Source organism: Lichenostomus cassidix, chromosome 14 (genome assembly GCF_008360975.1).
Source record: "Lichenostomus cassidix isolate B80296 chromosome 14, HeHo_3.0, whole genome shotgun sequence".
NCBI classification, from domain to species: Eukaryota; Metazoa; Chordata; class Aves; order Passeriformes; family Meliphagidae; genus Lichenostomus; species Lichenostomus cassidix.
The window spans coordinates 1,881,323-1,907,986 of NC_139495.1; the positions used below are offsets into that span (position 1 = coordinate 1,881,323).

General features: G+C 50.7%; 1 protein-coding gene across 1 annotated transcript; it reads left to right on the forward strand.

Annotated features, from left to right (window-relative positions):
* The first annotated feature begins 20,254 nt into the window (after positions 1-20,254).
* Positions 20,255-21,824, forward strand: LOC146430599 (uncharacterized). The gene is made up of 2 exons (XM_085075320.1): positions 20,255-20,636; positions 20,892-21,824. Exon 2 carries the CDS (start codon positions 20,907-20,909, stop codon positions 21,822-21,824), a length of 918 nt encoding a protein of 305 aa, XP_084931446.1. The 5' UTR covers positions 20,255-20,636; positions 20,892-20,906.
* Positions 21,825-26,664: the final 4,840 nt, after the last annotated feature.

Sequence of the window (26,664 nt, forward strand, 5' to 3'; positions counted from 1 at the left end):
ACGTGGAGATGGAATGGGAGAAAGAACAATTGTCCTGCTGCAGAGAAGCTGCTGCTCAGCTCTGAGACCAGAATGGGACAAGTTTGGGGACCATTCCCTGAGAATTAGATGGGAAATCGGGAAGGAATTCGTCCCTGGGAGGGTGGGGAGACCCTGAGGTTGCCCTGTGGTTGCCCCTGGATCCATAGAATGTCCAGAAGTTGGAATAACCTGGGGTAGTGGAAGGTGTTGGGGTTGGAACTGGGATGGGTTTTAAGATCCCTTCTGACCCAAACCTTCCTGGGATTCTGGGATCCATGGAGGGAGCAGCTTCCCACTGCTGTTCTCCTGCCAATCCCACAGCGGTGCCCTTGGATCCACTGGATTTGTCTCCTGGAATGCCAGGAATGAGCAGGGAATTGATCCAAGGTCGTGGGAAGGTGAAAATTCCCTGTCTCCCACTGAGAGGACTCCAAATCCCACAGGAAAACCGGGAGCCTCCCGGAAACCAAAAAATCCCCTGCTGTTTGCATTCCTTGATCCCAAAACAGGAGGCGATTCCTTCTCCCAGGAAAAAAAAAACCTCAAGACCTCCCATTACTTAAACACACATTTCCATCTCCTTCATCTCCTGCGCCCCTGGAAAAACAGCTTGGAAATGGAAATAATTGCTTTATTCCCTTTGATCCTAATAAAGGCCTGGACTATCCCTCAGCAGGAGTTGCTGCTCTTCGGGAGGATCTTCCCAACTGTTCTTCCATTAGGAAAGCTCTGGGGAAAATCTCAGGGAACGCACTTGCAGTGAGCTCTGCAAAATTGCTCCCTGGAAAAAAAAATCCCTGGGAAAAAAAAAAAAGAAAATCTCTTCCTGCATTTGCTCAGCACATTTTGGGATTGTCTTTCTTGGATTTTTTGTTGGATTGGAGGTGAAACCTGAAGGAAAAGGTTGTGAATTCCCGGAGCTCTGTGTGGAATCCCACATTCCAGGTGGATTTTAGGATCACCTCCCCATCCCACAGCATTCCTGGCAGAGCCGGGGGGATCATTCCCGCTTTGGAAAACTGGGAATGTACAAACCAAGCGGGATTTGGAGGGAATCATTCCTCATCTTCCTGCTTGCTGCAGCCCCTCAGAGCTTCCTGAGGTGCTTTTGGGAAGGATTACAGAGCTCCCTGCTCATTCCAGCAGCGCTGGGAGAATTCCAAACCCCAATCCTGTTTTTTCCGGAGTCTCCTTATGCTCCAGAGCTGATTAACGGTTGGGATAATCTGCCTTGGATGGCAGAGGGACTTTGTTAATGCCACAACCCATCATGGATCTCAGGGATTTGCTCCTCCTGCCGCCTGTGGAGCTCTTGGAAAGGTTTTAGGATCATCCATGTGCTCGGAATGAGGGGTTTGTGCATCCAAACGAAGCTGGAAATGCAAATAATCCCAACTGTGCTCCTGGTTTGGGATCTTTTCCAAGGATAGATGGGATCTGATGGAATTTCTGGGATTTGCCGTGTAGGGAAGTGTTGGGTCCTGGCAGATCCCATTGGTCTGACCTCCCTGGGGAACAAACAGCTCCAGGCATTTCCAAGCTAATCCCACATTTTCCTGCAAACTCTCACATTCCCAGAAAACTGAGGGGTTTTCCCAACTCCCAGTGAAGGCTTTAAAATTCCTCCATGCCACAGAGCAGCCAAGGAGGAATCCTGATCCTGGCACATCCAGGTGTGGCCAAAGCAGGAATTTCTCCTGAAAATTTTCTCCTGCCTGGAAAATTCCCAGAGGGAAAAAAAAACCTGGATTGGAGGCTGACCAGGACTGGGGGGTGACATCAGCTGAGGTGACAGCAGGGGACACTGGAAAGACCCCAAGCTGCTCCTTCCCGGCGTGGGATTTATGGGAATTCCATGCAATGTCTGGAGATGTGATTGCCATTTGGGCTAGCATTCCGAAGCCTCTTTTTTCCATGAGGAAATATTCCCAAATATCCAATTTCAACCTCCCGAGGCTGATTTTTGGAGGGAGCTCTTCCCCTGCTTTCCCTCCAGCCCTTTTCCAACTGGGAATTTGGACTTCAACCACCTGGCAAGAAAAGAGGGAGAACTTTGAAAATATACGGAAAAAAAGAGGGAAGGGGATCCTCAGCCATCCTCATGGAATTGCATCAAGCACAACATTTGTTTGGATTTTCCTTCCCAGCGAAACTGGAAACAATTTCCAGGTCAAAGATGTTGTGGAGATCCCAATTCCGAAGTTATTCCTGCATTTTGGGAGTTAAAAAATCCTTCATTTGGGTTTAATCCCCATTTAGTCCCTCTGGATACAGGGGAGAGGAAAAAACCAGCCCTGAAGGAGGGAATATCTCAAAGGGAAATCAGAAAATGGGAAAAGATCCATCGGAATGGGAATGTCTGACCGAGGAGGGGAAAAAAATAATCCTGAAAATCGGGAAAATCACTTGGACAAAGCTCAGCCTGGGGGAGGAATTTGCAGGAAATCCTGACAGGTAGAGCACAGGGATGGAAATCAGATCAAGCTGTTCCCTGGTTTTCTTCTCCCATAGCTGGAACAACACTCGGCTGCTCGGCTCCGCGCTGACCTTTCCCAAGAATCCGGAGATGTCGTTCCCAGCTTGCTGCCGGCTGAATTCCACGGGATGACTTTCCCAAATGGTTGAGGATCTTTTCCTGGATGACAAATCCAGGCGGTGGGAGCATCTCCTGCCCCACGTGGGTGGGGGAAGGGAGGTTATCAGGACAGCATTCCCAAAAAAACCTTCCCGACGTTTCCAGGAGCTCCGGGATTTAACGGAGCATGGATTGAGATCCAGGGAAAGGGAATTCTGGGATCATTGGCTGTGCCCAGGCATTCCCAGCAGGAGGAATTCTCCTAGTTGGAGGCAAAAGTGGGAAAATCGGAGCCATCTGGAATTCCTCAGAGCTGGAGGGAATGTGAATTCTCCACCCCTGATATTTAGGTGGAGAATCATGGAAAATCCAAAGTGGCAATGGATCCACAGGGATCCCAGTCCAGCTCCCCAAGATTAAAGAATTGACCTTCTCCAGGTTAATGACTCCAGGATTTCCTTGGGAAAAAAAGCCTCTGCAAGGCCAGAATGATTCCTGGGTTAATCAATAAAATGGGATTTGATGTTTTCCGGGATATCTGGAAAGACATTTCTGCTCCCCAGGTTCTGAGTGTTCCCGGCAATAACAAGGATTTGGGAGTGCACAGAAACTTAAACCCCATTCCTTCTCCAGGAGCGTTTCTTTCACTCCACAAACCCAAGAAAAGCAGCAAATTTCCCATGAAATTAAACGAGATCCATTCCCTTCCTCACTTCCAGTGAGAAATCTTGGCAGAGGAGCAAAAACCTGGCACGACCCGATTTTTGAGAATCGCTTGTGACAACTCACACGAGCTCTGAAATCCTTGGCAGAACCCCTGGAGCTCCTCGTTAGGAAATGCAAATGGATCCTTGGATTTCATCACAGCCAGAGGGGTGGATTTTTTGGGAATTCACCTCCCTCCCAGGGAAGGATTTCTCCCTGATATTCCATCTAAAGCCATTTGCCTTTGTTCCATCAACCCAATTTCCCTTTCCAAGAATCCCTTTGCTCGTCACCAACCAATTCCAGCTGTTTCCAGGTGAGATGATCCTTGAGGTAATTCCCACCTCATCCACGCTGTGATTCCAAGATTCGCAGGTGTCCCTCTCTTCCCAGGGCTGTAATTCCCTGGCTAATAAAGGGATTCTCCAGAGCAGGGAGCTGACAGCTCCTGATTTATGGCAGTGCCACCTCAGCCACCCTGGGAAAAGCCATTCCAGAGCTTCCCAGTGCTCCTGGCTCAGCTTTTCCCAGTGTTGGGATCGATCCATCACCCGGCAGGTGAATCCCAAACATGCCAAGTCCTGCTATTCCAAAGGAAAAAAAACAAGCAAAATCAGCAGAGCAGGGCTGGGATGTGAGGAGAAAATGCAGAGTTTGTGGACAGAATTCCCGGGGGGAAACTGGGATGAGGTTTTGGACACAAAAAGTTGGGTCTAAAATTCAAGGAAGTTTTCCCAAATGGAGCAGGAACAGCTCTGAGGTTGTGTTGGGTTGTTTGTTCCACAGGGTGGGGAAAAGGGGGGAATTATCCCCTGGAATTATCCCCTGGAAAGCTGGGAAAAGGGCAGGAATAAAGTCACAAAGCTCCTTCAAACACAGGAATCTCACTTCCCTGATGTTGGATTAACGGGGATGAAAAAATTCCCAATAAATCCCAACACTGACAGCTCCGCAAGGCCTTGGCTTTTAACAGAGTTGGGAATTGGAATTCACAACATCCCGGAATGGTTTGGGATCTGAAAGATCCTGCAGGATCCTCCATGGGCAGGGAAGGGAATGGAAAGGTTGGAATGCAGGAAATCTTCACCCCCTTCCTTTCCTGGACACTTGGGACATTTGGTAGGAATTCTCTGATGTCCCAGGAGGTTCAACACTCACGGATTGAGGCTCCCCTCTCAGCAGAGACACAGATCTCAGAGTTTGGGATCCTCAAGGGTGGAATAACCTCCAAGATCATCAATCCAGCCGGGGAGCAAACCCCACCTTACCCTGATTGCCACTTCACTCATTTCCTCAGCAATTCCAGGGGTGAGGAATCCAAACCTCCCTGGGCACTTCCAACGCCTGACTGCCCTTCCCATGGAGAAATCCCTGCTGAGATCCCACCTGAGGCCATTCCCTCTTGTCCTGTTTTTCCCCAGGATCAGATCCTGACCCTGTGGCAACACAGACTCTTCCCCATGGGGATTTTCTCTTCTTCTTCCCGTGTTTTTATAAATAAAGATAAACTTTGGATGTTATTGAAACCATCTCTAGAATGATAGGAGGTTCAAGCCTGGCCAGTCAGCCTAGGGGGAGGTTTTGAATTGACCCAATCCAGACGATCTGTGAAAATCTATATAAGTTCTTAAAATTAAATAATAAATTCAGAATTGTGCCAACCTGAGATTCTGTCTGGTTTCTTCACTCCGCTAGCAGTTCAACAGCCACACTGCCCCCTCTGCTATCAGGGAGCCACCATGTCCCCCTTTTCTCCTTTCCCAGGAATTCTCCATCCCCTTCCCAGCTTTCCCATCCTTTCCCTGGATGTCCTCCAACCCGTTTCCCACAAGAATTCCGGCAGGAGATGCTGCCTGGTTTGGGTGCAGCTCCCAGCAGGCTGAAAAGTCATTCCTCCTTCCCGTTGTGCTTCCCTCCCACACAAACACAGGATGACCACGTCAGCCAGGTTTCCTGGGGAAAGCAATGGAAAGTGCTGGAAAATGGGTTTTGAACAGAAAACCTTCTCAGGGGGGAATATTTTATGAGTGGATCCACAGAAGGTCATTCCCAGGTGAATTTCTGGGAATTTTATGGTTCTTGGGAACTTTGGAAATGGTATAATAAACAAATAAATAATATTTATAATTATAATTATATATATGATATTTATATACATATAATTATAATAAATAAATAAATAAAATAAAAAATAAACACTCATAAAAGGGAGTGGATCCACTCAAGTTCATTCCCAGGTGAATCCCTCAGGCTGTGGAGTGCTGCAGACTGGAAAATGAAGAGATTCAGGAAGTTTCCAAGGGATAAATGAGTGTTTGGTTAAAAAGAACAAAATCAGGTTTTGTTCAATTTTCATTTTCCCCTGTGCAATTCCATTTTGATTTTTGCAATGGAACTTTGACAAAGGGCTGGAAAAGTCCAAATATTCCCATGGAGACTTCGCAGAGGCTCCCTTTCCAAATCCAAACAAAACCATGGTGATGGATAAATCCCAATTATCCCTGAGCAAGTCTCCAGGGATTTGGGACAAGGGATGGAGGGACAGGAAAAGGGGAATGGCTTCCCACTGCCAGAGAGGAGGGATGGATGGGATATTGGGAAGGAATTCCTGGCTGGGATGGAATTCCCAGAGAAACTGTGGATCTCTGGAAGTGTCCAAGGATGGATTTTGGAGCAGCCTGGGATGGTGGAAGTGTCCCAGTCCATGGCTGGGTTGGAATGAAATGATCCATGATGGTTTCCCACCCAATTCAAACCATTCCAGGATTAGCTAGAAAAAAACCCCAAATATCCTTTCAGCAAATTCCCTTCTCCCATTCCCAGCTATTTTCCCTTCCTTTTGCAGGAACAAAGGGATAAAAACTCCTCCAGGAAGAGCCATCCCGGGAAGTCACGGAAAGGACACATTAATAGGGGATGAACCTTTACATCCTAAAAGGACTTAAAATCCTAAAATACTCAAAATCCTAAAATACTTAAAATCCTTCTAGGATGGGGGATTTTTATGGAACATAAAGGATTTTTTTGGGGGATGCTGGGCCGGAGACCTGGCAGCAATTCGGGAAGGATGGATGAGGGTTACACCCCAATCCCACAAACCAGCTCAAGGAAAGGGACAACACCCCATCGCCTCCCCTCCCCTTCCCAGCTTTTCCAGCCGAACAAAAGGCTCGGGGATGGATTGATCCTAGCGGGGAGAGGAGGAGCACACGTGTGCCCTGATCGCGTCCATGTGAGAGCAGAGCCGAGCCGAGCCGAGCCGAGCCGAGCCGTGCACAGACACTCACCCACGCAGCTCCAATCGCCCGTCTGGAGCGGGGAGAGAGCCGAGAGAAATCCCAACCCTGCCGGGCTGCAGGGAGGAGCCGGAGGGGCACAGCCGGGGGGGTTTGGGGGGATTTATGGACGTGGCTGTGATGTGGCGAGGAGGGATTTTGATGGGAGCTGGAAGGGGTTTGGAGATGGGGATGCTCCGGGATGGAGGGAGGAGTTGGCCGTGCTGGGATTTGGGGTGATCGGTGGGGTTTGGGGTATTCCAGCTCTGATCCCAGCGCTGCTTTTGGTGGGATCAGGATGTTCCTGCATCTCGCAGCTCCAGGGCGGGGAGGGGGAAAAGCCACATTCCAAAATTCCCGAATTCCTGTGTCTTTTATCCCGGCTGGATGGCCCGGGGAGGTGGCACGGCAGGGTGATCCCTTGGGCAGGAATGGCTGCATCCCGGGAATTGGGGATGCTCCCATCCCAAAATCCATCCCCACAGCCCAAAATCCATCCCCACCAGGCAGCTCTGGCCCATCCTGCCGATCCACGGAGATCCCACGTTTCCTGAGAGCTCTTGGAATTCTCTGCTCCCGTGCGGAAGGAGAAATCTGGACATCCCCAGGTGTTTGGGACAAAGGGATGGAATTCCTGGGAATTCCAGCGGGGATGAGCATGGAGGGGAAATCCACCTCCTCCTCCTCTTCCCAGGCAGCTCTCCAGGAGTGTGGAAAGCTTAAATTCCCAGGGTTTTATTGGGATTCACTGAGCATTCCCAGATCAAACCAATTCCCTGCTTTGCACCTTCCCAGCTCCCGAATTTCCTCCTGGGCACAGAATTTCCTCCTGGGCACAGAATTTCCTCCTGGACACAGAATTTCCTCCTGGACACAGAATTTCCTCCTGGGCACAGAATCCCAGCAGTGTCCGTGGCTGAGGGAGAAAAGCTGGGGAGGTTTAATTTCATTGAATCCCCATTTTAGCCACGTCCAGGGGAAATCCTGTTAAAAGCTCAGCGTGGATTTTCCGAGCGCAGGGAAATGTTCCATCGCAGCCCTTTGGATCAGGATTTGGGGATTTGGGAGGATGGAAGAGCTGCACAATTCCCTGGAAGCTGCAGGTCAGGGCTGAGCTCCTGGACGCTCAACCCTCCTGTTCCATGCCCAGCCCGCCTGGATGGCTCTGGGAAGAAAAAAACCTTTGGAATTATTTTCCTTAACATTCCTTTCAGGAGAAGAGCAACATTTCCAAGCGCCTTTCATTTGGGAGGTTGGAATATTTCCTCCTCCTTCCCTTCCCTCTTATTCCATGCCTTTATTTCTTTGGCTGGAATTCCTCAGGAGCCACTTCCCCTGTTCCTGCTTTTCCCAAAATTTCAGCCCAGAGGATGAGCTTTGGGAATCAGAGGGGAAAACAAGGGGAATCTCCATCCCTGTCCCTAACTCCACGAGATGGGATCATCCCACAAATCCAGGGAAATCTGCCTGTTTCCCAGACAGATCCCTTCCCAGATCCCAACCCCGAGATCCAGGATGCTTTTCCCGGTCAGGGAACATCCCTTGCTTTCCACGAAGCTAAAATTAGCAGTGATTCCCTCTCCAAAGCCAATCCTGATTTCGGGAGAGAGCAAAAAGGAACAGCAGGAAGGGAAAGGGAGCTTCCCTATAAAATATTCACCAGCTCGGCTCAGCCGGAGCCTCCTGAGGAATTTTGGAGTCTGGGATAATGAGGCTGAGCTGCTCTTCCCTCATTTCTGCCTCCTCCTGGCTCATCCTTTATTAATGTGACCTTCCCGTGACTTCCCGGGATGGCTTTTTTCCTGGAGGAGCTTTTTATCCCTTTGTTCCTGAAAAAGGAAGGGAAAATAGCTGGGAATGGAATATCCTGAAAGGATCTTTGGATTTTTTTTCTAGCTATTTTTGGGATGGTTTGGATTGGATGGGAAATGATGGATCATCTCATGGAGAAGTGTCCCTCTCCATGCCATGGCCAGGGACACTTCCACCATCCCAGGCTGCTCCAAACTCCATCCTTGGACACTTCCAGGGATCCACAGCTTCTCAGGGAATTCCATCCCAGCCAGGAATTCCTAATTCCCAATCTCCCATCCATCCCTCCTCTCTGGCAGTGGGAAGCCATTCCCTCTTTTCCTCTCATCCCACGCCCTCGGAAATCTCTCTCTCTCTCCATCTTTCCCCTAAATATAAATCCTTCCTGCCCAGGTGGGAGGATTTTCCTGGCAAAACCATCCACAGATGGTTTTATTCCACCTTTTTCTGTCGGGAATCCTTGGAATGACGGGGGGAACAGAGGGAAATCCAGGCGGAGGGGAAATCAGGGATAACGAGTGGAGATCGGGAGAGATTCCAGCGGGAGGAGCGGTGAGGTCAGCCCGGGAATCCTCGGCAGGAAAACCCGCCTGGTTCCCATGGAAACGCCCAGCAGCTCGCACTCCGAGAGGAAAGTCGGCTTTCCATAAAAAATAAATAAATAAAAATCTGGAAAAACCCAGGGAGGGAATCCTGAGCAGGAGGGAACCCCTCCGGCCACACCTGGATTTTTTCCTTCGCGGGATGGGTGGATAAATGGGGATATTTGGGGAATAAAGGGGTGGATAAATGGGAATAAATGGGTGGATAAGTGGAAATACTTGGGAAATAAAGGGGTGGATTAGTGGAAATATCTGGGAAATAAATAGGTGGATAAATGGAAATAAATGGATGGATAAATGGAAATATTTGGGAAATCAAGGGGTGGATAAATGGAAATATTTGGGAAATCAAGGGGTGGATAAATGGAAATAAATGGGTGGATAAATGGAAATATCTGGGAAATGAAGGGGTGAATAAATGGAAATAAAGGGGTGGATAAATGGGAAGATTTGGGGAATAAATAGGTGGATAAATGGAAATAAAGGGGTGGATAAATGGAAATATCGGGCAAATAAAGGGATGGATAAATGGGAATATTTGGGAAATCAAGGGGTGGATAAATGGAGATATTTGAGAAATAAAGGGGTGGATAAATGGGAATATTGGGGAATTAAAGGGGTGGATAAATGGAAATAAATGGGTGGATAAATGGGAATATTTGGGATTGCAGCCCAACTCCAGGGAGATGCTCAGAGGTCAGACACTCCCCGGGTGATTTTCCAGGATTCCAGAGGAGCTGGAATCATTTTTCCTTTGGATAATCAGCAGTACAAGGAGTTTGCTGCGAAGCACTGGAAATTTTAAAAAAATTTAAGACATAACTGAAAGAAAATTAAGGAAAAAAAAGGAAATAAGAGGAGCGCGGAGCTCAAGAATCCATAAAAAAAATCTTGATTTTCTTCCTGGGGAAAATCTGAACTGCTGGATTTGGGAGAAAAAAAATGACTTTCCGGGAGGTTTTTACCTCCTGCCCGCAGCTCGGGAAGCAGAAGATGAGGAGTTGCCATGGGCAACCCAAATTCCAGCCCGAGGTGGGAATTCAGGATCCCCGAGGGAGGGAGCAGGGATTCCCTTCCCGTCAGCAAACCCTGCGGGAGAGGCAAAACCAGGGAATGGAGCCCGAAAATCCAATTAAATAGAATTAAAAAAGGAAAAATCCCCAGCTGGAGGTGTTGTGGATCACGGAGGGTTGGAATTGTTGGAGGAAAAACGGGAAAAGGGTTTTCTGGGATGAGGTGGGATTGGTGGGAAGAGGAATCGAGCGGCAAAAATTCCGTAATTGATCCTCGAAAACTCCAATAATGGTTTTTTAATCCATATTTTTGGGGGTGATTTCCAAACTCCGGTGGGCAAAGTGGGGAATTCTCTCCCGAGAGAAATTCCAAGAACCATCCATGGATTTAGCCAAAAAGAATAGGAAAAATGATTATTATAAATGAAGAAATTATTAGCCAAAAACCAGGAATAATCGTTATTATAAATGAATAAATTATTAGCCATAAACCAGGAATAATGATGATTATAAATGAAGACATTTTTAGCCAAAAACCAGGAATAATCATTATTATAAATGAAGAAATTATTAGCCATAAACCAGGAATAATCATTATTATAAATGAATAAATTATTAGCCATAAACCAGGAATAATGATTATTATAAATGAATAAATTATTAGCCATAAACCAGGAATAATGATGATTATAAATGAATAAATTGTTAGCCATAAAGCAGGAATAATGATTATTATAAATCAATAAATTATTAGCCAAAAACCAGGAATAATCATGATTATAAATCAATAAATTATTAGCCAAAAACCATAATAACAATAACAATAACTGCATGGATTGGGAGCTTTGCCATTCCTCATCTGCTTTGGGATATTCTGGATAAATCCATTGCAGCCAAAATGTCCTAAAATTCCCCTTGGGAAGCTCCTGCTGATCCCTGTGGGTTGATTTTTCCCTTCTGGGGTTTCCCAGGAGATCTGGAATGGTTGGATTGTGGGATTTTCCACTCCCCAGGACAAAGCAGGAGCTGAGATCTGGGATCTCAAGAGACTTTGAGCCAAACCCAGGGGATTCCGAGGAGGTGCCTGGCAGGAGAGTGGCTTTGGGGACAAAATCTGGCTTTGGGGACAAAGTCTGGCTTTGGGGACAAAATCTGGCTTTGGGGACAAAGTCTGGCTTCGGGGACAAAGTCTGGCTTTGGGGACAAAATCTGGCTTTGGGGACAAAATCTGGCTTTTAGGAACAAAGTCTGGCTTTAGGGACAAAGTCTGGCTTTAGGGACAAAGTCTGGCTTTGGGGACAAAATCTGGCTTTGGGGACAAAGTCTGGCTTTAGGGACAAAATCTGGCTTTGGGGACAAAATCTGGCTTTAGGGACAAAGTCTGGCTTTAGGGACAAAATCTGGCTTTGGGGACCAAGTCTGGCTTTGGGGACAAAGTCTGGCTTTAGGGACAAAATCTGGCTTTGGGGACAAAGTCTGGCTTTGGGGACAAAGTCAGGCTTTGGGGACAAAGTCTGGCTTTTAGGGACAAAGCTGGGTTTTTAGAGAGAACAGGTTTTTAGGGACAAAGTCAGGTTTTCAGGGACAAAGCTGGGTTTTTAGAGACAAAGTCTGATTTTTAAGGACAAAGCTGAGGCTTTAGGGACAAAGCTGGGTTTTTAGGGACAAAGTCAAGATTTTAGGGACAAAGTTGGGCCTTTAGAGACAAAGCTGCACCTTTAGGGACAAAGCTGGGTTTTAGGGACAAAGTCCAGGTTTTAGGGACAAAGCTGGGTTTTTAGAGACAAAGTCTGATTTTTAAGGACAAAGCTGCACCTTTAGGGACAAAGCTGGGTTTTTAGGGACAAAGTCAAGTTTTTAGGGACAAAGCTACACCTTTAGGGCCAAAGCTGAGCCTTTAGGGCCAAAGCTGCACCTTTAGGGCCAAAGCTGAGCCTTTAGGGCCAAAGCTGAGTCTTTAGGGCCAAAGGCAGCCCTTTAGGGCCAAAGCTGAGCCTTTAGGGCCAAAGCTGCACCTTTAGCGCCAAAGCTGAGCCTTTAGGGCCAAAGGCAGCCCTTTAGGGCCAAAGGCAGCCCTTTAGGGCCAAAGGCAGCCCTTTAGGGCCAAAGGCAGCCCTTTAGGGCCAAAGGCAGCCCTTCAAGCTCCGGCAGCAGAGGCATTTCAAGCCCTTCCCAGGTGACGGACAGGAAGGGATGGACCAAGCCTCCCCAAAAAACCACCCCCCCCACCCAACCCCACACCCCCCCACCACCCAAACAACCAAACCCCGAGGGGTTTTTCCCAAAAACTTGCGGCTGGATTGGCTGCAGAACCATCCCGGGAGGAGCTCGGGATATCTGTGGTGTCCTTCCCCAAGGTCGGGAGAATCCAAGGAAAGTTCCACAGTGGGAAATGCAGATTTTCCAGGGAAATATTCTGGTTTTGGTGAGGTTTGAAGTTGGGATCAGCCCTGACCTCATTCCCGGCCGGGCTGGAGGTTTTCCCTTTTTTTTTTATTTTTTTGGTGGATTTGTGGTTGTGAGGGAATTGCCAGAGTGAGGGGAGAAAAACTGGAAAAGGGGGAAGATGAGAATTTCCATATCCCAGGAATGCTGGAAACTTCTGTCCAACCCTGCTGGTGTCCCAGGGCTGGGAAATCCCCAAAATCCCCAGGATTTCTGGGATGTAAACCACGGAAATGCAGGAAAATCGGGATGGAAAAGGTGGTGGCAGCTCTGCAGACGTGCCAGATATCCCTGGCTGCACTCAGCCCCTGGAACCGGCTGGGAAAAAACGAGGAATTCCCCAAAAATGCAGCTTTTCCTTCCTTTTTCCCACCCTGTGGGTAACAGTTGGAGCATTTGGAAGCTGCCAAGGTGATGAAAGGCTGGGAAATCCTGACAATTCCAGAGCAGGATGGACAGGACTGGAGAGGAAAACCAGGCAGGGAATGGAGGAATTATAAAACATTTTACATTCAATATTTGGAATATTTAGGAATTTTTCTGTCTAAAGCTGCCTGAGACCCCAGTGGGTGTAGGAAGGAAGCTGAAATCCCTGGATTTGGGGAAGAATGGAGCTCTCCAGGCCTCTAACCCCATTTTTTTTCGGGATCACCAAATAATTTGGTCTCAGTTGACCTCTCCTGCTCCCGGTTTTTGGAGAGGCAGATAGGAAGCTCGTCCCAGTTATCTGTGGGAAAAGCTGATTTTCCTTCTTTCCAGACGAAATTTCCTTGTTCTCCCGAAGAAAAGGATAAACCAGGAGGCAAAGGAATTGCCTGGATAACGAAGATAAATGAAATTACTTGATCCTCCCCTGGCCCAGCGAGGTGAATTCTTCCCTGACCTGAGCCCTGGGGATTATTTGGAATGAACAGGGACTTTTCCAGGGTTTTTAACCTGGCCAAAAAGGTTCCCTGACCCCATTTCAGGCTGCAGATTCCAGCTGGAGAAGTGCTGAGCTTTCCAAAAAAAATCACAGTTTTGTTCAGAAGTGGAATGGTGGAAGTTGGAAATGCCGACCTGAATTTTGGGAATGCAAAGTTTGGATGAGGGGAGGAACTTTGTAGGGAAGATTGCCGAAGTTCTCTTGATTTGGGTTATTCTTAATATCCCAAATTCCCTTAAAAATTGATTTTCTGGAAAACACCAGCATTGCTTTTCAGGTTTCCATCAAAATTCCCTCTCCTGATTTTCCCAAGTTTCATTAAATCCAAGAGTCCTGGAATGGTTTGGGTGGGAAAGAACAGAGCAAATTCAACCCAAGGGAAGGAATTCTGTTGAATTTTAACTGGAAGGAGATCCTGGTGTGTTTCTGGGAATGTGGGAAATTCTGCAGGAGCAAAAAAAAATCCCCAAAAAATCCTAAAAGAGGAATCTGCTGGCAAAACACTTTCCCAGCTGTGCCATTCCAGAGTGCTCCAGGTAATGGAAAAATGGGAAAAGGAGAAAAATAATGTAGGGAAAGAGGAGGAAAAGCCATCCCAGCCTTTCCTGGTTTTTGGATAAATTGGGAAGGGAAGGAAAATGGGATGAATCCAAAGTGATCCTGCTTGGCCTGAGGATTTTTTTTTCCTGGCAGGGAATTGCTTTCCTCCACAAAAGAGGGATGAGTTTCTCCTTCCCTGCTTAGGGGATATTTTGGGAATGTTGGAGTGGGAATGAATCATCCAGGATAAAAGATAAAGCTGGTGTGTGGAGAAGGACGGATTGAGAGGTCATGGGAAAAAAAAAAAAAAAATCTGCCTGGAAAATGGGATTTCAGCTGGGAATGGGTTTGGGAGCTCCAAGGGATGCTCCAGGAGGGATTTTGATCCCAAAGGAACATCTGGAATAATGCCAGAGCCCAAAGGGATGAGCAGGGAGGAGCAAAACTTGCAGGAATTGCAGAGTTTTCCCACAAGAATTCCTGGATTTTCCGGGTGAAAGCTGAGGCTGCGACCTTCACCTCACCTCACCTCTTCACCAAAAATTTGGGATTCCTCCCTGATCCTGGATATCAGCTGGGAGCCATGGGAAAAATCCCTTCAATCCCCATTTTTTCCTCAGTTATTTCAGGGATAGGCTTATCCTGGAATCAGAGTTTTCCAAGCATTTGGCTGTGAGGGATGTAGGAATTCCCACAGGAATTCCCACAGGAATTCCCACAGGAATTCCAACCTGCTCCAGAGGAAATCCATGAGTTCCTTCCCTACTCCCGAGCGAGGAGCACCAGGAAATTCCCTTGATTTTGGGAGTTTTTTTCTCATATCCAAGGATTTCCCCACATTTGAAGGGCAAATCCCAATCCCGGCGGCTCTTCCCGGCAGGATTTTCCCGATTTTTTTTTGGGGAAAAGAGGCTGCCGGCAGAGGGCACGCGATGGATGGAGATGCGATCCATGCGCTCCTGCTTCCCGGCGCTTCCCGAGCCTCTTTTCCAGGAGGAGAAATGGAGGCAGGAAGAGATATTCCCAAGGTTGGAGAGGGTCGGGATTGGGATTTGTGTTCCCCGTGGGGAAACTGATTTATTCCCTGGTCTCGGTCAGGTTTGGATTTGGTTGGATAAAAAAAAATTAGCTTCAAATCCCAAAAGGATTTCCAAAAGGAACCTTCCCGCTCGATTTTTGGGATTTGAAGCTAATTTTTGGGTCCCTCTCTTTCCCCGACTGAGTGACTTCTCCCGACTGAAGCCTCCAAAATCCCCCAATTTTTTTTTTTCCCCTTGGAGCTGCTGCTTCTTCCTCCAGCTCTTCCCTCTTTTCCCAGACATCTCCCATCCCAAGGAATTTAACACCTCGGAGAATGGGAATTTCCCTTCCTCCTTCCAGCTCCTGGAGGTTCCCAAATATCAAATTCCGTGTGGAAAAGCTCGGCGAGCCGGATTTTGTTGTCATCTGTCACTCCCAAAGGTTTTCCTGCTTTTCTCCTCAATATTCCCTCCCAGAAAAGCTCTGGATATGTCATTAGGAGCTCTTGGAGCTGGGAAATCCTGGGAAAAGAATTTCTTTCCCTGTTTCTCTCCGTGTCAGGGAATCCCAGAATTCTGGGATGGTTTGGATGGGAAGGGATCTTAAAATTCATCCCAACACCTCCCACTATCCCAGGGTGATCCAAGCTGGCCTTGGACACTTCCAGGGATCTTGGAGCAGCCACAGCTTCTCTGGGAATTCCATCCCAACCCTTCCCCATCCTCCCAGGGAAAAATTCCTTCCCAATATTCCCACCCCTCTGTTCCCTGCCTGAAGGGATGAAAGGATTATTTTATTAAAGGATTTGTAGATATCCATAATTTTGGGGTGTTTTTTTTTCCTGGAAAGGGAATAATTGTCTGGCAAGGAGTCAGATTTGGGCAGCATTTGTGGGGTTTGGTCTCCATCCCAAGTGGGTTGGAGAATGGGAACAAATGGAACAAACTGGGATTTTTCCCTCTTTTAGCATCATCCTCCCCCCAGAAAGAGAGGGGAAAAGGCTCTCCTGACTTCTAGATTTTTTTTCCAGGGATTTGCAGCATTCCAGAGGCTCCTTTTCCTCACCCCCTTGGAGCCACAGATCCCTCAGGTGCCACCAGCACCACTCACTCCTTCCAGGATATCCCAGGAGGGAGAGGATGGTTTTGGAATGAGGGTTTGGAGGAGCCTGGAGCTGCTCCTGGTTTGGCCACAACCTTCCCTGTTTGGGTGACCCTCAGGGAAAATCTGGGAATAAAATATTGTCTCCCTGGCGATGGCAATGATCCCATTTTTCCCCATCTCTGCCTCGCCAGGCCGGCAGCTGTTGGAGGAACCTGAGATTTCTGGGATAATGGGACATCACCCCAAAATCTGTGGGAATGGGAAGTGCCAGGATGATGGGAATGGGCAGGAATGTGGGGTTGGAATGCCCAGGCTGGATCCCTGCAGTGGGTGGAGGGTTTGGATTTGGGATCCCTCAGAACTTCCAGGGGTTTGGGCTTTAGGATCATAAATCCCTGGATGTTCCCTCCCAAAGATTTGGATTTGGGATCCTGCAGAACTTCCAGGGCTTTGGGCTTTAAGGATCATAAATCCCTGGATGTTCCCTCCCAAGGATTTGGATTTGGGATCCCTCAGAACTTCCAGGGGTTTGGACTTTAGGATCATAAATCCCTTGATGTTCCCTCCCAAGGATTTGGATTTGGGATCTCTCAGAACTTCCAGGGGTTTGGGCTTTAGGATCATAAATCCCTGGATGTTTCCTCCCAGGGATTTGGATTTGGGATCCCTCAGCACCTCCAGGGCTTTGGGATGTGATTAGGAACCATAAAACTCTCTCTGCTCCCTCTCCAGGCAGGGTGGGAATGCTGTAAATCCCAATAAACCCAGCGGAGCGTTAAAGGAGCTGGGAGTATCCGTAATAAATTGTGGGATGAACCAGCTGTGACCTCCAGAGCAGGAGGAAATCCCAACTGTTGTTCCCTGGCGCTTTGGGAATGAGCTTTGTCCTTCCTGCTCCATCCTTGGGTGAAACTCCATCCCAAATTCCCAACTCCATCCCAAATTCCCAACTCCATCCCAAATTCCGGCAGGGATGCAATATTCCCCCTCTGGAAAGTTCCCTGAGCTTGGATTTGCTGCACTTTGAGGGTTGGAAGGGAAAAGTTAAACCATTTCTGGGGTGGGAAAGGATCCACAGATCCCAAATTCAGTTATTCCTCCTAAAAACATCCCCAATTGATTGATCCCAAAATATCCTGGATATATCCCTGGCTGTATTCCCTCCTGTGACACATCCAGCTCTCCATCACCATCCCAGATAATGAATTTCAGGAATGAGCAGCAATTCCAATGCAAAACACTGGAATTTTGTCAGGAAAAGCTGCAGATTCCGGGTGGGAAAGGAATTAAACACTGTGATTTTCCAGGGAATCAGAGCCATTTGGAATTCTGGATTGATGGAGGCACCGGAGGGAAAGGGAACAAACATTCCCAGAGTGGATCAAGTGTTTCCCTGTCCCGAGGAAATCCCAAATTGGGGAGGAATTTGTAAAACCCTAAAAATCCAAATATCCCTTAGGCCCAGCTCCTCTTTATCTGCCCATTCCCAAAGCATTGGAAATCCCTGGATTTGAATTCCAAATCCATTTCACCCCAGCACAGCCAGGGTGCAAATCTCCTTTTTTTGGGAGCTTTCTCCTTCCCGTTCGGAATGAATTCTAAATTCCCTGTTTCCAATCCCATCTTCCCTTCTCCTGCCAATTTCAGATCCATTTTGCATTTCTTTTGTTAAAATTCCCAAAGAACTTCCAAGTGCTCCTGCGTCTCTTCAGCTCCATGAATTCCCTCATTATTTTGGGGATAATTGATGTGAGATCTCACAGGCAGATCAGGCCTTGCTGGAAAATTTTCCTGCAAGGAGAAAAGGCCAGATTGGAGTCAGCTGGAATCTGATCCATAAAAAAAATGATGTCACCTCTGTTGGAATTCCTAGAGGAAATCTCAGCTTAACGTGGAAAACGCAAGATTTAAACTTGACCTTGACCTGCTGATCTCATCCCAGCCCAGGGAAAGATGAAACGCCAAGGCCTGGAATTTAAACAGGATTTTTATCCTGAATTTTTCCTCATCCCAGGCTCTGAGCTTGATTTAAAATCTGGGACTCATGGGACAGGACGTTCCGATGGCATTCCTGGCACATCTGAGGAATGCTGGCAAAGCTCCTCATCCAGCCTGGCCCTGCTCTCCCCGTGCCCTTGACCTTGGCAAACGGAATTTGGATCCTGCTGGGGCTGGGATGCTCCTGCCTCCAGCTGGGGCAGCATCCAGGGGTTTTGCAGCCTTTCCCAGATTTGGAGGAGGAATCTTAAAGAGAATTGATGGAAAAACCCCCCCTGGGACAACTGGGGATTTTCATGGCAAATCCTGTTTGCTGTGGAGGTTGGGGAATGGCTGAGGAGCAGGGGATGGAGATGGAGGTGAAGGTGGGTTGTCTCTGTCCCATCCTGGCTGCCATGCTCTGAGCACAGCCACCTTCTGAGCCGCGGGAATCGGGAATTTTAGGAATTCTGTGAGTTTTCCCTGCTGAGCTCCCACCCCAGTGAACACCCAGCATGGGAACCAAAACTTCCCGTGGCTCCCACCCCTCCCTGGTGATCCCAGCAGATCCTGGCTGACATTCCCACCTCCAGCCTGTCCCTGCTGCACGCAGAATCCACGGAATCCATCCTGCTGGGGATTTCTTAGGGCCAGCTAAGAGCATCCCACATTTCCCACCGGGATCCTGCAAGCCGAGATCCATCCAGGAGATGGAGCAGCCTCGGCTTGGGATGGATTTTGAAACTCCTGGGGGTTCATTAGTGACAGGAATGTGCTCAGATCCTTGTGCCTCGTGGAGAGGAGGATGGAATTAACTCGGGAATAAACTGGGATAAATCCAGGTCTGCCCTGCTCTTCCCAACTCCTTGTGGGTTCCTTGGGAACTGCAGGAGGGAGGAAATCCTGGTGCCAGCGAAGTGGGGTGACCTCTCAATAACCATGGCAGCTTGGGGATGGATTTGGGGATGGATTTGGGGATGGATTTGGGGATGGATTCAAGGATAGATTCAGAACTCCTGGAAGCATCCCGCTCTCCTGACACCCCGCTGGAAAGCCGGGAATTTTCCTGCCTGCCTTTGGGACATTTTTTGGTCCGTCCTTCCCTAATTCTCATTTTATTCAACCTCCTCTTCCCCCTCCAAAGGTGATTTTCCTGAGCTGGGGAATTTCAGAGTGGGAGATTCCACCAACTCCCAGCCACATCTTCCCACCGTAATTTAGGATTTGTCCTAATTAGCCGGGATCCAAGTGTGCAATCTCCAGAACAATCCCTGCTTCGCACAATTCCCACCCTCTCCCGCTTGTCCGAGCTTTTCCCTTTCTGTAAAATCGCCACACCCTGTTCATCCCAACCTGCACACATCCCATAAAACCAGCCTCGGAAGTGCCGATGGAAAGTCCTCAGCAGCCCCATTAGCTCAGCTCGCCGGGCTTTCAGAGCCGCCTGACCTCTCCGTCCCAATCAATTCCCACTTATTAACCAGGAAGAGCAGCATCGGGAGCTCCATTTGCAAATGGGGTGTGCTGCTGGATAATGAACTCGAGCTCCTGAAAACATTCCGGGGGAGAGGAATGCATCCAGCTCGGAGGTTTAATTCCCATCCCCTCACCCCCCAGCCCGCACCGGATCTCGGGATAATTCACCTCATCCCAAGGAACTCGAAGGAATAAAACTTCCCGAGCCCAGCCGGAGGGGCTGGTGGCCGGGAGGACTTTCCCGGAGCTGTTTCTTGGGATCGCTGGGAGTTGAGCCCTGGAGCAGAGGAGCTGCTGAGCTCCACCTCAGCCAGGTTAGAGCCGAGCTTAGCGACCAACCCGCTCCGACCTGCCAGCCGGGCTCACACCGTTCTTTATCAAACCAATGAATCCATGCGGAGATGGGGGGGAGGGATCCCTTTTTGGGGTCCATCTCGCTGTTCAGGGGAGGTGGGGTGCTTTTTGGGGTGCATCCCCCCTGGGGGGTGTCCGGAGCTCGCAGATCCAGCGGAGCCAAACCCTCTCCTCCTTCCCCGAGTCCTTTCCTCCCGCCCGGGGGTGGCTCGGGGGTCCCCAGCCCGCTGCCCCCCACCCATGGGTGCTCTCCGGGAGCCCGAGCAAAGCGGGGAAGGGGCGCTGCGGGCTCCCCCCGGCCCGGCCCCGGCCCGGCCCGCCCCGCCGGGGCTGCCCCGGCTCCTCCCGGCCGCCCGCCCCCGCCGCCCCCGCTCTCCCCTCCCTCCGCTCTCCCTCCTCCCCCGGTAAATCCGAAGTTTCCTGTTCGGCACGGGCGAAGCTTTGCGGAGCTGCCTCCTCGCTCCTTGGGATTTACCGTCGGGAGAGGCTCGGGAAGGGCTCGGGAAGGGCTCGGGAGAAGCTCGGGAAGGGCTCGGGAAGGGCTCGGGAAGGGCCCCCGCCGCCGCCACCTCCTCTCCTCCTCCTCTTCCCCAGCCTTCGTCCATCCTCCATCCCCGCGGGCGGGCGCAGCACGCCGAGCCCCAGCGCCCCCTCCCCCCCGCTGGATTTTGGGGGTTCCGCCGTGCCCGGGGGGTGCTCCGCCGCCCCCCGGAGCCCCGACCGCCGCCCGGTCCCATGTGAGCCGCGCGGCACGGCTATGCCCCTGGGGACACCGCGCTCCGCCCGACTGAGGTAAGACACCCCCGGCCGCTCGCCATCCCCCCCCAGCACACCCCCCAGCCGCCGGGGGCTCCGCCGGGGGCTCCCCGAAGGGTGGGGGGCTCCCCCAGCGTGCCGGGGGGCGGGAGCGGCCGCGCCCGGGCGGAGGCTCGACCTCCCCCCGCCCGCCTTTGTTGTGGCTGGAGCGGCGGGACCCGGCGGAGCATCCCCGGCAGCGGCCGGGCCGGGGGGGGCCGCTCGGCCCTGACCCCCGCGCTGTGCCCGCAGGTGCTGGCCGCGACCATGAGCGCCGGCGAGAGCCGCGAGCCGCCGCGGCCGCCCAGCGCCGAGGTGCGGGTGCCCATCGCCGCGCTGCCGCCGCGCCGCCCCGCCGAGCGGCCGCCCGAGGATGCCGGCAGCGGCTCCCCCGGCAGCGGCTCCGCTTCGAGCGGCGCTTCTCCCGGCCGAGAGCCGCCCGCCGAGCTGGCCTCCGAGGAGGAGGAGCAGGTGCCTTACCCGGCGCTGGCACCCACCGCCTTCTTCTGCCTCAAGCAAACCACCCGCCCGCGCAGCTGGTGCCTCAGGCTGGTCTGTAATCCATATCCTTTCCCCGGGGACGCCGCGACAGCCCCCCGGGACACCCCCCGGGACGGCGGGACCCTCCCCGCGGCCGGAGCATCCCGGCGGATGGCGCTTCCCCGCAGCCGGCAGCGCATGCCGTGCCCGGCGTGTCCTCGGCGTGTCCCCGCTCCGGTCCCCATCCCCATCCCGATCCCGGCTCGGGGAGGGCAGGGGGTTTGCGGGATTTGCCGATGGGACACGCGTGCGGCCCGCGCTCCCCTCCTGGGGACACGCCAAGGTCCCGCCGGCCGCGGCGGCACTGTCCGAGTGTCCGGGACGGGCGGGACCGAGCCGCTCGGCCTGGGGGGTGCAGAGCCGCAGCCCCCCGCTATTCCCAGCGGGAAGAACCCCTCGGCTCCTCCGGTGCCTCGGCGGGCTGGGAAGGAGCGGAGTTTCAAAGGCGACCTTGTGTTTACCCGAGTGCCCCTGGGGCATTTCTGCCCCTCCGCCGTTTATATAAGAGCCGCGAGGGCAGCGGAGCTTTCCCGTCGCGGAAAAATGGAGCTGGAGTTGGTTCGGGAAAGGCACATGTCTGCATTCCCCAAAACTCCCCTCTGGTTTTGTTCTCCTGCAACTTGCGGGGAAGGAAGGGAACAGTGAATCCTCTAAATCTCCCCTGCTCCCTGCGTCCTTTGCTGGGTTTATTAATGTTAAATAATAACCGAGCGGCGTTTTCCTCCGGGCTGTGCCATCCAGGAGATGGAATTTTCCCCGGAATGCTGGGTGCGAGCGAGAGTTGTCGGGCTGTGGTGAGAACCTTTGGGGAGGTGAGCTTTCAGCACGGGCATTGTGTGGAGAATTCCTGCTTTTTCCCTGCCCCCAACCCCTGCCTGCCTCTCTCCTGCTATTAACCCCATTATTTATTAATGGGCTGATTATTGATCTGCCTCCGGCTCCCCGCAGAAACCCCAGTTCTCCCCAGCACCGACACCCAGCCGAGCAGGAATCGCTCAGTCCTGCCGGGAATGCTGCCTGGGGCTGGGAGCTGGGGGGATAATTGCAGGGAAAACCCAAATTTGGATGGGTTTGGGTCTCCTTGTGTACGATGGAGGTTTGCAGGAATTGTTGGGATTTGCACCCCTGAAGGGGAGCTCAGGAAGGTGAGGGTGGGAAGGTGAAGTAAGCCAGGAGTTGATGCCTAAGCACAGAAATATTCCATGGAATGAGAATTCCATCAGAAAACCGGGATGGAGGTGACCCTGGAAGGGCTTGGGGAGGGCAGAGTGTTCAGTCCCAGCCGGGAGGGAGTCAGGAGGGATTTCTTCCCCAATCCAGGTGCTGGTGTTGGAAAACTTCGGGAGCCTGTGGGAGGGAAAAGTGATGTGTTTTGGGTTTGGGGGAATCTCTGGGTTTGGCATTCCCGAAATTGGTGCTTCTGACAGGAGGAGAATTCCGAGGCAGGTTAGCTTGGGAAGGGTTCAGGTGTGCTCCTGCTGCTCCAGCTCAGGCTGGGCTTTGATTTTCCCTCTGGGAATTCACAGCAGAGCAAATTCCTCTCCCAACTTCCCCATCCAACACCAGCTGGGAATGGGGATGGATTGTTAACAGAGAAGCAGGAATTTCATAGAACTCCCTGGTGCTGGTGTGTTTGGATTGCAGCAGAGCAAAGCTGCCCAGGTGTCGCAGCAGGAGGGATGAGCTCCTGGCTGGGATTTTTTTCCCATTTTCCCAGTCTCCAGAATCAAATCCTTTGATATCAGCTCTTCATTTTTTTGGGGGAAAGAGGTGGTTGGGATTTTGGGAGCTGTTTGGAGCCGCCTCGGAGTGGGATCTGCGTCTTGGGTGTGTGTTGGACCAGAGGCAGCTGGAATCTGGGAGCTTGGGGAAAATGCCATGGATTGGGACAGTCGGGAAGCAGCTGGCTGAGGAGCTTTGAGGAGGAGCACAGGAGGATCAGAACCACCAGGGCTGAAATTCCCAGCTTTTCCCGGGAGGAAGGGATGAGCACACAGAGGTGGTTCCTGCTCGGGTGGGTTTGGGGACTTTTCCTGCCCTTCTGGAAGTACAGATCCATCAACCAGGAAAATGAGGGTTGGGTTTGCCTTGGGATTTATGGGATGAAGGAATGGGGCTGGGAGAGCTTGGAAAATCCCAGGAGCTTCCCCAAATGCTCCTTCATAGTTCATTTTTCCAGGGAAGTTCTTCCTGCTCCCACTGGGATTTATTTAGCGGGAAGAGGGAGGAACTCTCACTCTATGCTCTCCAATTCCCAAATCCATGTGTTTCCCGATGTGGGAATGTCCCTCCTGCATCTCCCCTGTGATATCCCAGCTCCTGCACCTCCCACGGCCAATTTCCAGGAAGGAAATCGGACAGGAAGGAAATTTCCAGGAAGGAAATCAGACAGGAAAGAAATTTGCAGGAAGGAAATTTCCCTGTTGCTCCTCGGGGCAAATCCCATGGGATGCTCCGAGCACAGAGCTGCCTTCAGCCATGGAATTCTGCACCATAAAAATCCCAACTGCCACCATGATCCAGGGAATTCCATCCCATTTATCCCATGGAGAGCTCCCTTTCCAATCCAGATTTTCCAAGAGCCGCCCAGCCACCCCAAATATTTGCGGGAATCGGAGTTATCCCAGACCTGCGGCCCGGAGCAGGTGGGAATCTTCCCCAAAAAAAAAGCCGTGGTTTGGGCAGGAGGAGGGCACTGGCAGGCTTAGGAATGGCTAAAAAAAGCTGGAGGCTGGTTGTGGAGGGGACAGGTGGGGCTGGATCAGCTTACGGAGCATTCCCGGGGAGCATTCCCAGCCGCAGATAGCAGAGGGAGGAGATGCGTTTTGGGGTTTTTAATAGTGCTGAGAGCAACCTGGGAACGATCCTGCTTCCATAGGGTTGTGGGGACAAAACCAGCCGGTTTGGGAATTCTCTGAGTGAAATCTGCGGGGTTTTTGGGGTGTGGGAGGGATGATGGGGAGGGTGGTGGTGGAAGTGGATCGCAGAGGATGAGGAGGGACAGGCTGGGGTGTCCCTGGGGCTGCTGGCTGGCTGTGCTGTGTCATTGCCCAGCGCAGGAATCTCCTCCCTGCCGAGCTCCAGGGTCACCTCCAACCCCCAACTCCCACCCCAAAATCATGGATCACCCCAAAAACAATCATCCCAAACACCATTTTGGTGATTCCCTCACCCATCAAAACAAAATCTCCGCTCCAATCCGGCTGGATTTTCCCCTCTGTTTCACTGCCGTACTTTAAACTCCCCCTTTTTTTTTTTTTCCTCCCCTTTATAATTTTTTTTTTTTTTAAAAACCCACATAAAATTGGAAGCAAACTTCCTTATTTTCCTCCAGGCCTGGATCTCCTACGTGGGTTTATTTCTGGAGGGCCGTGGGTGGCACGTTGTGTACTCGCTGCTCACGCCGGGCGGCGCAGCAGCATTTTGGGGTTTCTCACCCCTCGGGGTCATTCCCTGACTTTGCCTCACTGGATCCATGGAAACCTGCAGGGTCAGATGGGGTTTCCTGGGAAATTTGGGATTTTTTGCTGCTTTATCAAGGAAAGGCTGAATCCCTGGGTGTCCCTGAGCCTCGGGTGGGGTTGGAAGCATCTCCGGGATTTTTGTGGATAAACCTGGAGCTGTTCAGGCCCTGATGGATATAAAACCCTAAAAGCTTTGTGTTCATCCCCAGCACATCTCCAAAGGGTTTTCTCTCTGGAAAACCAGGAAAACTGGCTGGAACTGGGATGGGAGACACAATCTACTTCCCAGCCTGGCTTTGCCAAGGCCAGACTGACTTTGGGTCTTTATTAGTTCCTAAAATCACTCAGTGATCCACGAAGGGTTGGATTTGGGGGATTTCAACAGGGAAATCCCTCTCCTGATTGATTTTCCCTGGGAAATGCTGCTCCTTGGCCTCCCAGATGGGAATTCCAGCTGATTCCTGGGGGTTCAGCTCTGCTCTTGGTGGGGGAAATCTCAGCTCTGAGCAAATCCAAACTTTATCCATAAAATTCCTCTTCCCAAAGTGCTGCTTGCTGGTTAGACCAGGCCCGACATCCCCAGGGTGGTAATTCCCACATTCCCCAGAGCCTGGATGCTGGAAAAAAAGGGGATTTTTGGGCAAAGTGGAGCTTTTAACTCTGCTCTTCCCTCCTGTTCCTCCTGCTGGGCTGAGCAGGAATTATTCCCAGGAGTTCTCCTCATTCCCTGCCTGGTGGGATTTGGGAATTTTGGGGGTGGAAGTGGCCATGGCTGAGCTCCATCCCTCGGATCCTCCAGCTGAGCAGATCAGAGGAGCTTTAGCAGCTAAACTCAGCTTGAATCTGCTCCCATCCCACCCCTCTCCTGGCAAATCCAACGGGAATCCTCATCCCAATCCTCACCTGCAGGGAAATATTGCAGGGAAAACACTCAGCAGCCTGTTTTTCCACGGGAAAACAGGGAAAGGAGGGAATGAGAGGATTCCTGACTCTGTCCTGGGAGCTGCTGGACATCCAGGATTCCCCCTGGAAGTGGCTTTGTCCCTGTGGGGTGAAAACCTCCTGGAAAACAGGGAAAAAAAGGCTTGGAAGTTGTAATTCCTCTAAATTCTGGCTCAGTTTAATCCCGAGTTTGGTGCTGAGTTTTGGTTTCCATCATCCCTGACCTCTAAATCCCACCAGCTCCACTCATCCCTCTGCCCAATTCCCTCATCCCTGTTTTCCTGCCAGACCCTGGAATGTTGGGAATCCCACGGCAAACTGGGATATTTGGGAACAGCACGGCAGGGAGGTGTGAAACTGGGCAGAGTCTGGTTCGATTTCATTCCAAATGATGCTTCAAAGTGATTTTTTCTAGCTGAAAAAAGGGCTGGAAAGCTCATGGCTGAAATAATTCCCGAGTGGATGAGGTTTTTTTGTGGTTTTTTGGGAATACCTGGATGCGTTCAGGAGTGGGAATGGAGGGAAAGCAGAAACAAATGGGATGGTGGTGCCCAGGAAATGGGAAATAATCCCCAAAAAAACCCCCAAAACCGCAGGGAAAAATGCACAAAAGAAATGGGAAATAGAAATCACGGAAATAAAACGGGATTTTGGGGTTTAATTCAATCAAATATCCCTAAATAAATTGGATTTCATCCCCCATCCCAGTTCAGAGCTCTCCCTTATCCCAGGCTGTGTTCCCTGGATTCTCCCACACCCAGTGCATCCCTTATTTTTTTCCATGTGGGTTGAATTCCAAGCTGATCAGGTTTTTTTTGGGATTTATCTTCGCTGGAGAGCCGCTAGCTCTGAGCAGCTTTAATTTGCAAATGCACTCGGAAAAAAAAAAATTCCTCTTCCCTCATTTTCCCTCTGCCTTTATCCTAATTAATATTTTCCTTGCCAATGGATTCCGAATTCACCCATCCCTGCAGCCACAAATCCAGATTTTTCCCCCTGAAAATAGGGATTCAGATGATTCCAGGGTGGGTTTGGGAGTGTTTTTCCTCTTCTCCTGATTTATTTGAATTTTTCCCGTG